This window comes from Stegostoma tigrinum, chromosome 1 (genome assembly GCF_030684315.1).
Source record: "Stegostoma tigrinum isolate sSteTig4 chromosome 1, sSteTig4.hap1, whole genome shotgun sequence".
Lineage (NCBI taxonomy): Eukaryota > Metazoa > Chordata > Chondrichthyes > Orectolobiformes > Stegostomatidae > Stegostoma > Stegostoma tigrinum.
In genome coordinates, this window is record NC_081354.1 from 24,763,470 (window position 1) to 24,777,454 (window position 13,985).

General features: G+C 39.9%; 1 protein-coding gene across 1 annotated transcript in view; it reads left to right on the top strand.

Annotated features, from left to right (window-relative positions):
* Positions 1-13,095, top strand: part of slc7a11 (solute carrier family 7 member 11) — a 176,065-nt gene extending 162,970 nt beyond the window's left edge. The window contains exon 12 of the mRNA XM_048545417.2: positions 11,698-13,095. Within this exon, the coding sequence (XP_048401374.1) occupies positions 11,698-11,762 (65 nt within the window). The 3' untranslated portion in view covers positions 11,763-13,095. The remainder of the gene's footprint in view (positions 1-11,697) is intronic.
* Positions 13,096-13,985: the final 890 nt, after the last annotated feature.

Consider the following 13,985-nt stretch of genomic DNA (forward strand, 5'->3'; position numbering starts at 1 on the left):
CAATTGAAGACCAATGAGGGATGAGCTACAAATGCTCATCTTGCAAGTGACATACACATGCTATGAAAGAAGTAGGAACAAAATCAGTTAGCAAACAATTAGAAAAGCAATTAATACGGTTAGCATTTTTCACAAAGGGATTGAAGTTTAACAAAGAAGTTTTTATGCAGACATAGAGGCCATACCTGTATACTTAGTGCAGTTTAAGTTTCCTTACCTAAGAAAGGACACACTCGCCCTAGAGCGAATGTAGCAAACGTTCACCAAAACAGCTCCTGGGATAAGTAAGTTGTTCTACAAGAAGACATTGAGTAGACTAGGCCTACCTTCCCTGGAGTTTTGTAGAAAGTGACACGATCTAATTGAACATAGAAAATTTGTGAAGGACTTAACAAGGTAAATGCTGAGAAAATGCTTTCCATGACTGGAGAATTTAGAACACAGAGTCAAATTCTCAGCATTAGAGGTTGCTCATTTAAGACAGAGATGAGGAACTGGAAGGTTGTGAATATATAAGGTTAGTTAAGCCTTAGGTTTAGGGCAAAAGTTTGGCATGGGCCAAAGGGACTGTACTGTGCTGTACTGTTCCCTGTTCTATATTCTATGAAGTGCTTTACCACAGACAGCTGTGGAAGTTCAGTCAGCGCATTCGAAAGATTTGAAAATAGATTTTAGGAGATTTAAGGAAGATGGGGATTGTGCTGGAGATAGGCCAGCCAGAAGCATGTTGAGTGGTGGAGCAGGCTTAAAGGATCAGATAACCTTATCCTACTTCTTACGCTCATATGATTGCAAGGGATTGAGAAAGAATGAATATTTGAGAGACTGAATGGGAAAAGGGCATCTCAGTAACATCAACCCTCCCATCCCCTGTCAGACATATAGCTGTTTACAGTTTCAACTGTAATGCCTCCCTAAAATGTCCTTATCACCTATCATCTCCTACCTAAAAGAAGAATAAGACAACTACAGATTTATTAGTGATACAGATTTCAGAAAACATCATCACTAAAACAAGTGGAAAGTAACTGCAATTTTTAAGAAGTCACACAATTTTTAGCACACACAGTTAATTCATGGAACATCAAGTTGAGCCAGATAGTTAAAAGAGAAATATTACCGGAATGTCTCATGCTTTATGACTGATTATATTTGTTGAAGAAATTTCATTGCCTCGGTTCAGCTTGTCTGCAGTTACTATAAAAACACATTTTCCAAAGTGACATTTAATCCATTGATACAAATCACTTCAGAGACTCACTGTTCCTCTGTTGTACAATTGGTCCTCACATGTGGGTTCAATACAGTTAACACAGCATCACTCATAATGGAACGCGCTTTCCTATTAAACGCTACCTCTCCGACTGCTTGCACTATTTATTCCATTTCTGGGGAAATTTCTAATGAGCTGATTGGCTGCTTGTCTTTGAGTAGGTACTGTCACAGCCCTAACTGCTAAAGAGGAGGTAGTGGGCTGTGTAATTGCAGTGTATACTGTTGCACATGAAATGGTCCATCTCAGTATGCAGAGGATAAAATACTGGGCAAGGTGGCAGAAAGGAAAATAAAATGAAAGGTAACGTTTAGATTTCGCAGCAAGGAGCTTTTACCTTCATGGGTTCTGGGACAACACCTCCTTGAGTAAGTGCTGGTGCCTCTAGAGGGAACAGACCTAGCTTGGCTTACCTTACCACACTGTTACAAACATCGCACCTTCATTGTGTGGCAACATTAATAGTATCAACCCAATCATTTGTGCTTTATTCATGGCACTTCCAAAGCTTACCTTGGCAGTAAATAATAACGGCACTTGCATCTTGTAACTAACCACTAGACGACACCCACAGATGAGAGGAAACACTTTTAAGCATTCTTTGGTTATTCACTGTTGGGTTTGTTAGAAAAATTTAACAACAAGATCAGATAATCATGACCGTTGTGTCTTATTTGGACATAACAGTAGCAAAAAGAGGTCAGCACAAAGTATAAATAAATTGTGAACATCTTTGTTACTCAGCATGTGGTCTATGTTGTTGGCATTTTTTAGGAAAAAATCAGAGTATCAAATGGAGTTGAGCTGAAATAAGTAGGCAGAAGGAATTAGCTTTGATTATGAGTCAAATAAATTTACAAGACACAAAAACACAATTTTGTTCATATTCTGCAGACGTCTAACACATATGCTGATTAAGAATTACCCCGTAAGGAAGGGAGGGTATAGAGATGAGAGGAGTGGACCAGTTATTACGCTATAATTTTGGCGAGCAGTCACATCTGCCTTTTCATTAAGTTATTCCACACGATCAAAAAACTCCAAGGCTTAAAATTAAATGCTAAACAAATCATGTTTAAACTGAGGAGGAAAATAAATTATGAAATTTGTTTCTGGATCAATGGTAGCTTGAGCAAACTGTGCAAAACGCGGCTTTGCAGGGTCTTTTCATGGTGCAATAAGGCATTGCTTGATCTGAGAATTGAAATCCAATGCAGAGAAAACTGTTAGCAGAAGATAGACTCATCCATAGTAGAGCTTTCAAAGTAGGCAACCAATGGAGACTGCTGCCAGACCTGACAATGAGTTCCATGCCCTACACTAACAGTTCAACAGTGAAAATTTATTCTCTACTGTGTGGATGGGGTGGTAAATAGTGACCTAACATAAACAGACCATTTAGCTTCTGTTGTCAGAAGACAAATTGGTTCTGCTAGGTTAGAGGAAGGCCTAAATCATATAATAGCAGGTGAAAAAGCAAAAGTCCAGGGCTGGATTTTCACATCAGAAGCGGGAATTTGAAAGCAAGACTAATTCCATTTCATTTCCCAGCTCCATTAGCAGACTGCTGGAAAACCAGGATTTTCCCAGGGGAAGTTTTCATGTGTGCTAGAGTCAGGTCTGTTGTCTCCATCAACCAACCCAAAGCAGGATGTCACAAGGAGTGATTCCAGTTAAAAGCTCACCTCAGCCACTGTTTTTCTAGAGATTACTTAAGAGTATTAAGAGCAGGTAGCCAGTACTGAAGTTTATTTCAAAGGCTGATATGGCTGGCCTATCAAAATCAATACCTGTTCAAAATGTGGTCCTCTTTCATGCCTCTGCAGCCTCCTTTACTTGCTTTCCACAATATTAACTTCCCTCCATTGCTACTCCGAGACTTCTAAAGCTTCTCTAACAGAACTTTAAAGAGGTTTAATGTCTTTCTGTCCTGCATCCATGGACTCCCCCACCTTTGTTCACTTGACAGGGTCTCAGAGAACTTCTGAAGCCCACCTCCCCAGTGACAATCCATCAAGGCCTGCCCTTTGGCCTTTTGACAGGGGAAAGTAGGTTTTCGCAGTGTGCCTTTTTCCTCTGTCCTACAATATAGCTGTCAAGGGAAACAGAAGCAGGATGTCTACCCAGCAACCAACTTTTTGACATCACATTTCAAGGTGACAAAACCTGACTGTGAGTGTATGGATAGAAGATTATATAGGTGGAATATTTTGATCAAGGCTCTGCTTCTCAATCTATTTGGTCGACACAAACTCATTCAGTCATAATCAATCTTTATTTGACTAAATGCAAGTGACTATCTCCTCTTCGAAAGAACAATGATCTATTACCCAAAAATAAGCCATCCTTATCTTCCCAAGTAGGATCAATGAGTCAGACCCAAGTCACACTGACCAGGCACTAATGGGGGTTGGCTACCAGTGTTGCAGTCTCTGGTCTCTCAGCTGATTGTCTTCTGGACTTCAAGCTTAGGATTCTTCTTGCAATGGTTGCTCCCACGTTATTGCTCAAACATTCTGCTCACCAGTATGTTTATGCTTGTGTGTGAGCCAGTGAATGCATTCCTCAATATAACAAGCCACCAAATCCTGTGGTTTCAGTGAGCATCATCTGATTATTCCAGTTAACCAGGTTATCTTCCAATCTCTGTCTCACAGGCAAGATCTCATTACACAGCTGTTACACCTGTAGCTGGTTATGCCTGTATATGGTTGGGAACTACTCAACTCCATCAAATTGGCCCTTTTTACCAACATGCAATTTGGTCTGGCTCCAATTTAACTTGGACACTGGATCTTCAGGAATTATGTCACCAGCACTGGAACAGGAACAGTTTTGAGAAATCACCTGACAATAATTTATTGAAAAGGTACTCTGGGACAATATAACCATAAAGTTTATTCATCACCAGAGTTTTTTTTTATAGGTCAAGGGCACCAACCCTGCTGAATAAGCTAAACAAGAGTTGAATGTCTTTTCTCAGATACTAATGCCCAGGTAAAGTTGCATTCCTTTTGGTTTAGCAAGTTGTACAATAGCCTAAGAAACAGGCCATGAAACGAAATCACAGAACAACGGGTACATTTTCATCTTTTTCACCTGGAGCCAAGAGAAGCAGGAGTGCAACACCACTAGGCACTGCCAAGCCCATTGTCCACTCATTCACCTCACCACACCTGCACATTCCTGTAAATAGCTGGGGGTTACCAGAATTTTGAGAAGCTGTCTAACTGATAAAGTGCGGATGCTTGATTGGGATCCATAACAAGCTGGTATTATATAAGTGAAGTGAAACTTCCACTGAACCTCAGGCCTTCAAATCTTCCTTGTGGTAGGTCCATTACTCTGCCCATTTTCTTCTGATGCCAGTGGGAGACCAATTTCATCAACTGTGAGTAGGTAAGACCAACAGATCCCAGCTAATTACTTCAACTATCCTAGAACACAGCCAGTCCAATTTGATGGCAATTAATTTAAACACAAAGACAATTAGACAAACCCTGTTAATGATGCAAACCCTGCATGCTCAATTTTCCATGAAGTTCTCCAAACATGTGATCATGTACACACAAGCACAATGATAGGAAGTCCTGAAATGTATCCCAAACAAATAATACAAACTGTTTTTAATGCTGTGTTGTAGCTACATAATCTATCTCACCCTAATGATTGATCTTGTTATCATATCTCATTAAAAATTCCACAGAGGAATGTCCTGTGGTTTATTGATTTTATTTTTCAGGAAGATTCTTTCTTTTTGAATAAATTGAAATAGATGTGTCAATAATTCTGAAAGACAATTGAATGTCACAGCAGACCACCAAAAAACTATGACCTTATAGATTCCATTATATTCCCCAGGAACCAAGTTAAGTTGTGAGGATTTTTTGACAGACGTATAGGCTGTAGGCTGCTAGGTAATTGGGATAGACATCAAGGCACTGAAACCAGTCTACAAGTTAGAGCATGCATGGGGCCACAATTCTGACTGAAACATAAGGACACAAACCACAGAATCATAAATTTTAAAGCACAGTAGATAACGATTTAGTTTGTCATCCATCTATCGGTGTTAACTCTTTAAGTGGAGCTACCTGCTCTAATATCATCCTGTCTTTCTCTGGATACATTGAAATATTTCTCTTTTGAAATGTTCCAATTCAGATAGTATTAATTTTAACAGCCACTTGTAGTGAAGTATTCCATGTTCTATCATGTGGAAAGATCATTTAACCAAAGGACTATCTCAGTATTGTATTTCCTGAGCAAGCCTTGTCAGTCAAGACTCCAGAAACAACCATGCCTCATTACTGACTTGACCACATGTCATCTGTATAACAATGTCTGGAACATCCTATGCATTGTACTTTTGACATCAAGAATAATGCTAATAGCCAGAAAATATATTCTTTTTATCTCTGCTTAAAAGAAGTGAACCTCTACAGAGAGAAATCTGTTGCTTTTCACTTTATCTGTAGTGTGTGTGTGTGTGTGTGTGTGTGTGTGTGTGTGTGTGTGTGTGTGTGTGTGTGTTGGGTTATTTAGAGAAATAAACATTGCATTTCATGTTACCAATTGTGAATGTTAACAAGTTAGTGCATCTTTCTCACATAAGTTTTGTTTTAATAATAATCCAAATATTTGTGAAGAAAACCTGGTTGACAGATAATTTTATTTAAAACCTAACGTAGAAAAAGTATTCAGTAGCCGTCTTGTGACAGCGGAGTAGTTGGTTTTTGTTTGTTTCAGATTTCCAGCATCTACAGTCTTTGTTTTATTCATTAGTTTAGAGTATAGGTTCTCTGCACATGCCTTCTCCATCATGTTGTCACCTCACTTTGTAAAATCATTGCTCCCACCACTCTCTCACTATTAATTCAAAATGGCCACTTCAAATTTAAATTGTCTTAACATTTTCTTAGTTTGTATAGTCTTGCGTTTTCCTCACATGTTGAAATATAATGGTGTTTCATACTAGCTTCGAGCCTTCCTAATCTCTCTCCTCGAACAAATGTTGGTGAAATGAAAATCTTGAGAGGAATACATCATGCAACAGATCCAATATAATCTAGCATACACTGTCACCCAAAGATAAACTTATCTCTACTATTTCTCAATTTACAAATATTCCTATTGTTCCTTTCAATCCAAACATATTTTTCCCATATCTTGTTCGTCTGCTATTTCTATACATTGCAGGCAGAATGGGTGCAGGGTGGCGGTCTTCATTTGCAAGGTTAGATTGGAAAGACAATGGATATTGAGGGGATGACGTTTCGGGCCTAGACCCTTCATCAGAGAGGGGGATGGGGGGAGGGAACTGGAATAAATAGGGAGAGAGGGGGAGGCGGACCGAAGATGGAGAGTAAAGAAGATAGGTGGAGAGGAGACACCACACCCGGCACCTTCCCCTGCAACCGCAGGAAATGCTACACTTGTCCCCACACCTCCTCCCTCACCCCCATCCCAGGCCCCAAGATGACATTCCACATTAAGCAGAGGTTCACCTGCACATCTGCCAATGTGGTATACTGCATCCACTGTACCCGGTGCGGCTTCCTCTACATTGGGGAAACCAAGCGGAGGCTTGGGGACCGCTTTGCAGAACACCTCCGCTCAGTTCGCAACAAACAACTGCACCTCCCAGTCGCAAACCATTTCCACTCCCCCTCCCATTCTCTTGATGACATGTCCATCATGGGCCTCCTGCACTGCCACAATGATGCCACCCGAAGGTTGCAGGAACAGCAACTCATATTCCGCCTGGGAACCCTGCAGCCATATGGTATCAATGTGGACTTCACCAGTTTCAAAATCTCCCCTTCCCCCACTGCATCCCTAAACCAGCCCAGTTCATCCCCTCCCCCCACTGCACCACACAACCAGCCCAGCTCTTCCCCCCCACCCACTGCATCCCAAAACCAGTCCAACCTGTCTCTGCCTCCCTAACCGGTTCTTCCTCTCACCCATCCCTTCCTCCCACCCCAAGCCGCACCCCCAGCTACCTACTAACCTCATCCCACCTCCTTGACCTGTCCGTCTTCCCTGGACTGACCTATCCCCTCCCTACCTCCCCACCTATACTCTCCTCTCCACCTATCTTCTTTACTCTCCATCTTCGGTCCGCCTCCCCCTCTCTCCCTATTTATTCCAGTTCCCTCCCCCCATCCCCCTCTCTGATGAAGGGTCTAGGCCCGAAACGTCAGCTTTTGTGCTCCTGAGATGCTGCTTGGCCTGCTGTGTTCATCCAGCCTCACATTTTATTATCTTGGAATCTCCAGCATCTGCAGTTCCCATTATCTCGGATATTGAGGGGATATTTGTTAGAGGCATACAAAATTATACTGGACTGAGATTATATGCACGACAAAAATCTCTTCCTTTTAGTTTATCATAAAAGGACAAGTGAACAGAGATTTAAGTTTTCGGGAAGGATGTGCAGGGAGAATGTGAGAACGTTTAATACCTTCATAATGAATGGTTACAACCTGGAACTTGCTGTCAATGTTGGAGGCAGAAACAGAAAAAATATCAGTGATTGCAAAAGGAAATTGGACAAGTATTTGAAGGAAATAAAGTCGCAGGGCTAAAGCAATCAGTTGAAGGTTTTGGGCTGATTGGTTTGCTCCAGGGGTCCAGCATGAAGTCAATAAACCAAATAATCTCCTTCTATTCCATAAAAAAATTGATAACTCTACTTCTAACTTCTTTGCTGTTTGATCTTCCATTTCTTTTACCAATTAATCTGCAGAAGGTCTCCATTCGTATCATTGAAACTGACTCATTTTTGGACCCAACAGGTTTATTTCAAGCTCCAGTTTGTCTTTGCTTATTTTCAAAGTGAGCCTAATTGGGTTATGTCACCATTTTCTACACTGTGTCCCATGTGCAAATTGATTATTTGTCCTTCTTCATTGCTCAGAACTAAATCTAGCACTACATATAGTCCTCGCTGCACATGCAACATACTTTTAAGTTAAAACAGTCCGAGGTACATTTTTCCTCATTTTTGCGAGGAACACGTCTTTTACCAAACTAGAATAGTTTTAGTTAAAGTGCCCCATTATTGCAATTGCTTATCATTTTACCCTGAATTTATTTTCTTCTTCTCAATTGTGTAAATTGCATTCCCATGGGGACAAGCGTGCATCTTATTGCTTAACTGTATTTCAACAGACATACAGATATTAGATCATTGAGGAATCCATCCGTGTGGGTAAGATGATGCCAGCATGCTGAATCTAGATTCTGATTCTTCAATCTCACATCATTATTACAGACTAATAATGAATTGTAGGAATTCCAGGCTGAATTGTGTAGCATTTAATTGCTGAAATTATTATGTAGCAGTATTCTATGATACAAAAGTAAAAATTACTGAGTGGCAACAAAATTGAAAATGAAATACAAACAGAAAGCGATGTAATTACTCAGCAAGCCTGAGAGCCTCTAGGGAGAGAGCAACAAGATTAAAATTTTGAGCTGAATATGGCTTCTTCAGAACCGCTCTGACAAAGATTCAGTTTTGACAAGAAATTTGGGTGGAATTGTGGAGTCTAGGGCCTTCCATGCCATCTAAAGATCTGGCAAGAAGCCTGTTGCGCCTTTTTTCCAGAAGGCACACCAAAGGCATACACTAAGCAGGCAGTGGTGAGGACAGCAATGGGTCTTCCCTTGGAACCCAGCAGGAGCTGTCTGCCAATTAAAGACTGGCATTTCTTCTGAAGAGGCGATAGCAGCTGCCAGTAATTGGCACCTGTACCCCATACCCCCTCCCACCCTCTACCCCTGCCATTTAGAATTCCAGGATTAGAGAGGACCCAGGCCACAGGTAAGTAATGTAAGGGGCTGATGGTTCCTCATCATGACCCCCTTCCTGATGTCCAGACCCCTCAATCAGACACTCAATAGGCAAATCCAGCAAAACTTGCAAATGACATATAATGGCCTGACACATCTTTTATATTTCAAGGTGGAACTTCTGTAAGACTTGTACATTCATTTACAATTATTATTATTTTTTACTAGTTTTTACCTCTGCCTTTGATCGAGACACTACTTCCCCCCGCCATGCATTCCTTCTTATCCTGTTGCTCTTCTGCATGAATATTCGAGGTCCAAGTACAGCAGCAACTTCTGAAACTGATTTTGGCACACAGGTCAGCATGCAAGGAAGTGCTGAGTGGCTGCACGGCCAAAATATTGATCCCACCCCAACCCAAGACGACAAATAACCCACACAGTTTCATCCGTCATGCAGACCACATGTTGACAGGCCCACCTCAACTGGGCTGAATCCATGTGGTGTGAGAAGGAGCCCCTTGAGTGGTCCCTGATTGTCATGACACAATGACAATACTATGGCTTTAAGAGGTGTATTTTGTCTTTTTTTTTTGAAAAGATGTTTTTATTCAGAAGTGAAAATTTGCCCCTTCCAGGCCAATAAAGTAAACAACTTGCGAGGACCTGGGATTTTTTTAAGTTAGAACAATAAATGGAGCATGAATGGATAGAGTCAGGCTCCCAGAGAACCAGGGTTTAAGTTTAGCTTTCACTTATTGGGATTTTAAAGTTGGCTGTGGAAGTTGCTGTACATCCCTCTCACCGGCAGCAAAGAGCTGGAATTCTCTCTCGCTCTGCCAGAATTTTCTCTCATCAAGAGAAACTTCACATGTAAGACAATATATTTTACTGAATTTTCCTTTGCCAAGGGTGTCTTTATGGGATATTGCTATATTGGAACAGTTGCTGTTTAGTGGTTAATAATCTATTATTCTGTTAAGTTTTCCAGTTGAGTTAAAGATATACCAATTCTTCTTTCTTTCATTTCTGCTTCAACTGTACATTAAGAATAAAGGGTGTTCATCTTAAAGCCGAGTGGCCCGACAAATCGAATTACATATGAAGCACAACACTCTACACTTGCTTTCAAATAAGATAAACATCAATGTTTAGGCTACCTTCTTGATATGTTTGAAGGGAGTTTGATCTGGTCCATAACAATACCATTCACTCAGATGTTAAGAAATGTTTGAGGTGGTGGCTTCAGGTATTCTACTACCCAGTCTTCCTGTTTCACAAGCTCACCACCAGCAAATTCAAAACATTTCCGTCAATTAAATCTGTTGCTCTCTGCTCAGAATCTGCCAGGCCTCAGTATTTCCCGAGTGCTCAGTATTTGCAGTATTTTCTGCTTTTATTTCAGAGCTCCAGCATTCAGATTTCTCCAGCATTCTCAACAGCTTTTTTTTTAAAACAGTGAGAAACTTTGTTAGCTGCACTGAGAGGGTAAACATGATATTGGTCTCCTTATACCTGTGAGAACAACTGTTGGGGTGCTTTTGAAAGATTCAAACTGAAAACTAAATACGAAATGAAGGTTGCAAGAATTTCATACCACCTCAGACGTTTCAGAATGTACAGAACCGGTGTTATATTTTTCAATGTAGGGATAGTAAAGTCAAGAGTTGTACTGAAGAGGTTCTGAATGGATTAATGATTCAAATAGAAGGAGGAAACAAAATAATCATCACACTTAAGTCCCTCACACCCCAGAGACTTTAACACACATTGGATTCAGTAAGTTAACAAGAATTTCACAGATCAACACCTAGGCAGAGAAATTGGATGGATTGATAGAAGCAAGCTGCGTTGTTAAACATATATTCCAAGAAATTGAGCGATTCAGTAAGATGCTATAAAAATAGAAACACAATATTTTCCTCGCTCACCGTTCCTTATAATTATGACAACAGAATACATGGAAATAAGTGTGTGCAAACATATGAATTGAACTAAAATTCCGACATTTGTGAATTACTCCAAGTAATTCAAATCAGATTACTTTAAATTGCCAATACCTTTGGGAGCTCATCTGTGATAACATGCATTAATTTGGCAAAAATGGCAAGTCTGCGAGAGATGGAAGTAAGTCTGTGTGAAGGGATCAATTTTTTTATTTTATCTTTGTCATTCCTGATCCGAGAGCCATTTCCACTTCTAGAAGGAAATTGCAAAGCACTGCACTGTGTGGTTACATTCTGATTCTGAGATCTAATGCGCCTAACAGAAACAGAGCAATTGATTTCTGTTGAACTTACTGAGTGACTGTTAGTGAAAATTTGAAGAATACTGTTTGGTAGTCAGCCACGTTTAGGTATCAGTAGGTTGTTAGATGTAAAACACAATATAACAGATATATAGAATAATTTTGTCAAAGCTTCTTAAAAATATATAACTGTTGTACAATTCATTTTATAAATTTCAGAACAGCAATGTTAACATATAAATTTCAACAATATTGATGAAAGGAAAATATATTTTTATTTAAGATTTACAGTACCCATGTTTTCATTTCTTTTTACTCCTAATGGAATTAATTATCAATGGATAATGCATTCACACTCTGTTGTGTTATGTTGCAGATTTAATGACCACAACAGCCCAGATCATTCTTCAGGTAGTGCCTCCAGAAAAACATGATGACTGATGAGCTCCACTGATGGGACTAGCTGCTGATTGAATATGAACATTGTCAGACTACAAATTCAAAGAAATGCTTGGTCATTTCAACAAAGGCATCCACTGGAATCCTAACTTCTTCCTAACACTTACAAAAGTCATTCTAGGGCGTCTCTGAGCCCCTGAAATCCTATGGTGGCGAATTCCTCTGGTCTTTTGCCGGATGGTAGACTGCACCAACACGGTTGTTTAAGCCGTTTCCCCAGGTTGGGGCTGAACATCCACGGACGTTTTGGCAAGAAACCAGAAGAAACCCTTGCCAGGATTTCAGATCCAGGATATTTACTATTAGCTCTACAAGTGATGTACTGAGTGTTTTTCTAATAATGAGGTTTGTATTTATTGAAGTAGTATCTCTTTTCTTTCTGAGTGCTTGTAAATACGCGAACCAACTGTTTGTTCTTTTTGTAGAAACATGAAGTCACTTTGTATGTAAAGTAATGCAGTTTTGCTGCTGGTTTGAACACACCTTTCTTTTCTGAGAAATGTATCGGCATGATTGAATGGTGGAACAGACTTGATGGGTCGAATGGTCTAATACTGCTCCTGTGTATTATGGTGTTTTGATTTCAAATAAGTAGATTATGGTAGCGGTGTAGTGGTAATGTTACTGGTTTAGCAATCCAGAACAAAATACTCTGAGAATGTGGGTTTGAATCCCACCATGGGGCTGATCATTGTTGGCCATTTTCTTAAAGATATTTTCCAATCATTCTGTTCGTGGATCCCTTCTGTAGTTGGTGAGACTTGATCACAGGCCTTCTGGCTCAGAGGTGGAATACCACCACCTCAGAAAAAGTCTGGTGGGATACATGTGGGTACTGGAAGATACGTCTTCATTACCTTTGGGTTAGTGTCTGGACAGGCATGAAAAAAATGCAAAAATATCACGGACCACTGTAACAATTGTGAAGAAAGGGAGTGAAGGCGGTAATTTGTGAATTTACGCTTGACTATATTTATGGGTACAAGCATTGTTTTCAGGTCAAAGGAATCATGACGTGAGTGGCCAAGTTCTAGATAGTGTAACAGCTACATTCCAATAAAACTTTTAATCATAGAAATAGGAAACAAAAGTGCCTTTTTAATTATTTGTCGGAATTTAATGGAAGGGAAATTCTGATTGAAAGTTGAATAGTGAGTGAGACATTTGTTCATAAAGAAGTGGAAATGTTATAATTTTTGAAGAAAAAGATTCAATGATGTTGTACCAGCATTTGTACTTATCTTCACCAGAGTGCTGATTAGTTCGGAAATGCTACAAGCATTTTCCAAAGTGAACGTTATTGAACAAAATAAAACCTAGCCATTGTTTCAAGTAATAATTGTTGACTTTCTGTCAATTAAGCAATAAGTCCTTTACAGTTCTCAGCAGATTTGACAATTTGCAGTGAACTGGGTTTATGACATTAATCCCATTCTGCATTTATTGAGGCGTGCGAGAGCTCAAAATAAGATAGTTTAAAAGCTTGAGATTCTTTGCCCACTAATCCTAAATATCTTGAATTTACATGCTGTTGATTTCAAATAGTCTAGGAGCAGTCCCAAGAGGTGGTCCTTCTACTTGCTACATTGTCATTAGTTATTACGTAACGATCCACAGCTACCACGACCTAGATCCTTTGGTTGCAGCTTCCAAACCCACAATCTCTACTACCTAGAAGGACAAAGGCAGCAGAAAAATGATAGCTCCACCAACTACAGATCTCCCTCCAAGGCTCACACCATCCTAACTTGGAACAACATCGCCTCTTTCCTAATAACATGAGTGTACCGACATCCCATGAACTTCAGGGGTTCAAGAAGGTATCACATTACTAAGGCAATCAGGGAATGGGAAATAAATACTTACTTATTCACTGACACCAACATCTCTTCCAAAAATTAAAAAAACAGAAATGGACCATCCAGCCTACCATTGGAGAGAAAGGAAAGTTAATGTTTTAAGTCATAAGGGCCAATGGACTCAAAATATTAACTCTGCTTTCTCTCCACAGATGCTGTCAGAGTTGCTGAGTTTCTCCAGAAACAGTTCTGTTTTTGTTTCAGATTTCCAGCATCTGTGATTCTTTATTTTATTTTACGTCTGTACCAGTATTCTAGCTAAACACAAGTCTCCTTGCACCTATTGATTGTAATTTTTCAAAGACAATGCCAAGAAAAAATTGAGGGGCAGTCCTGCAGATAGTCA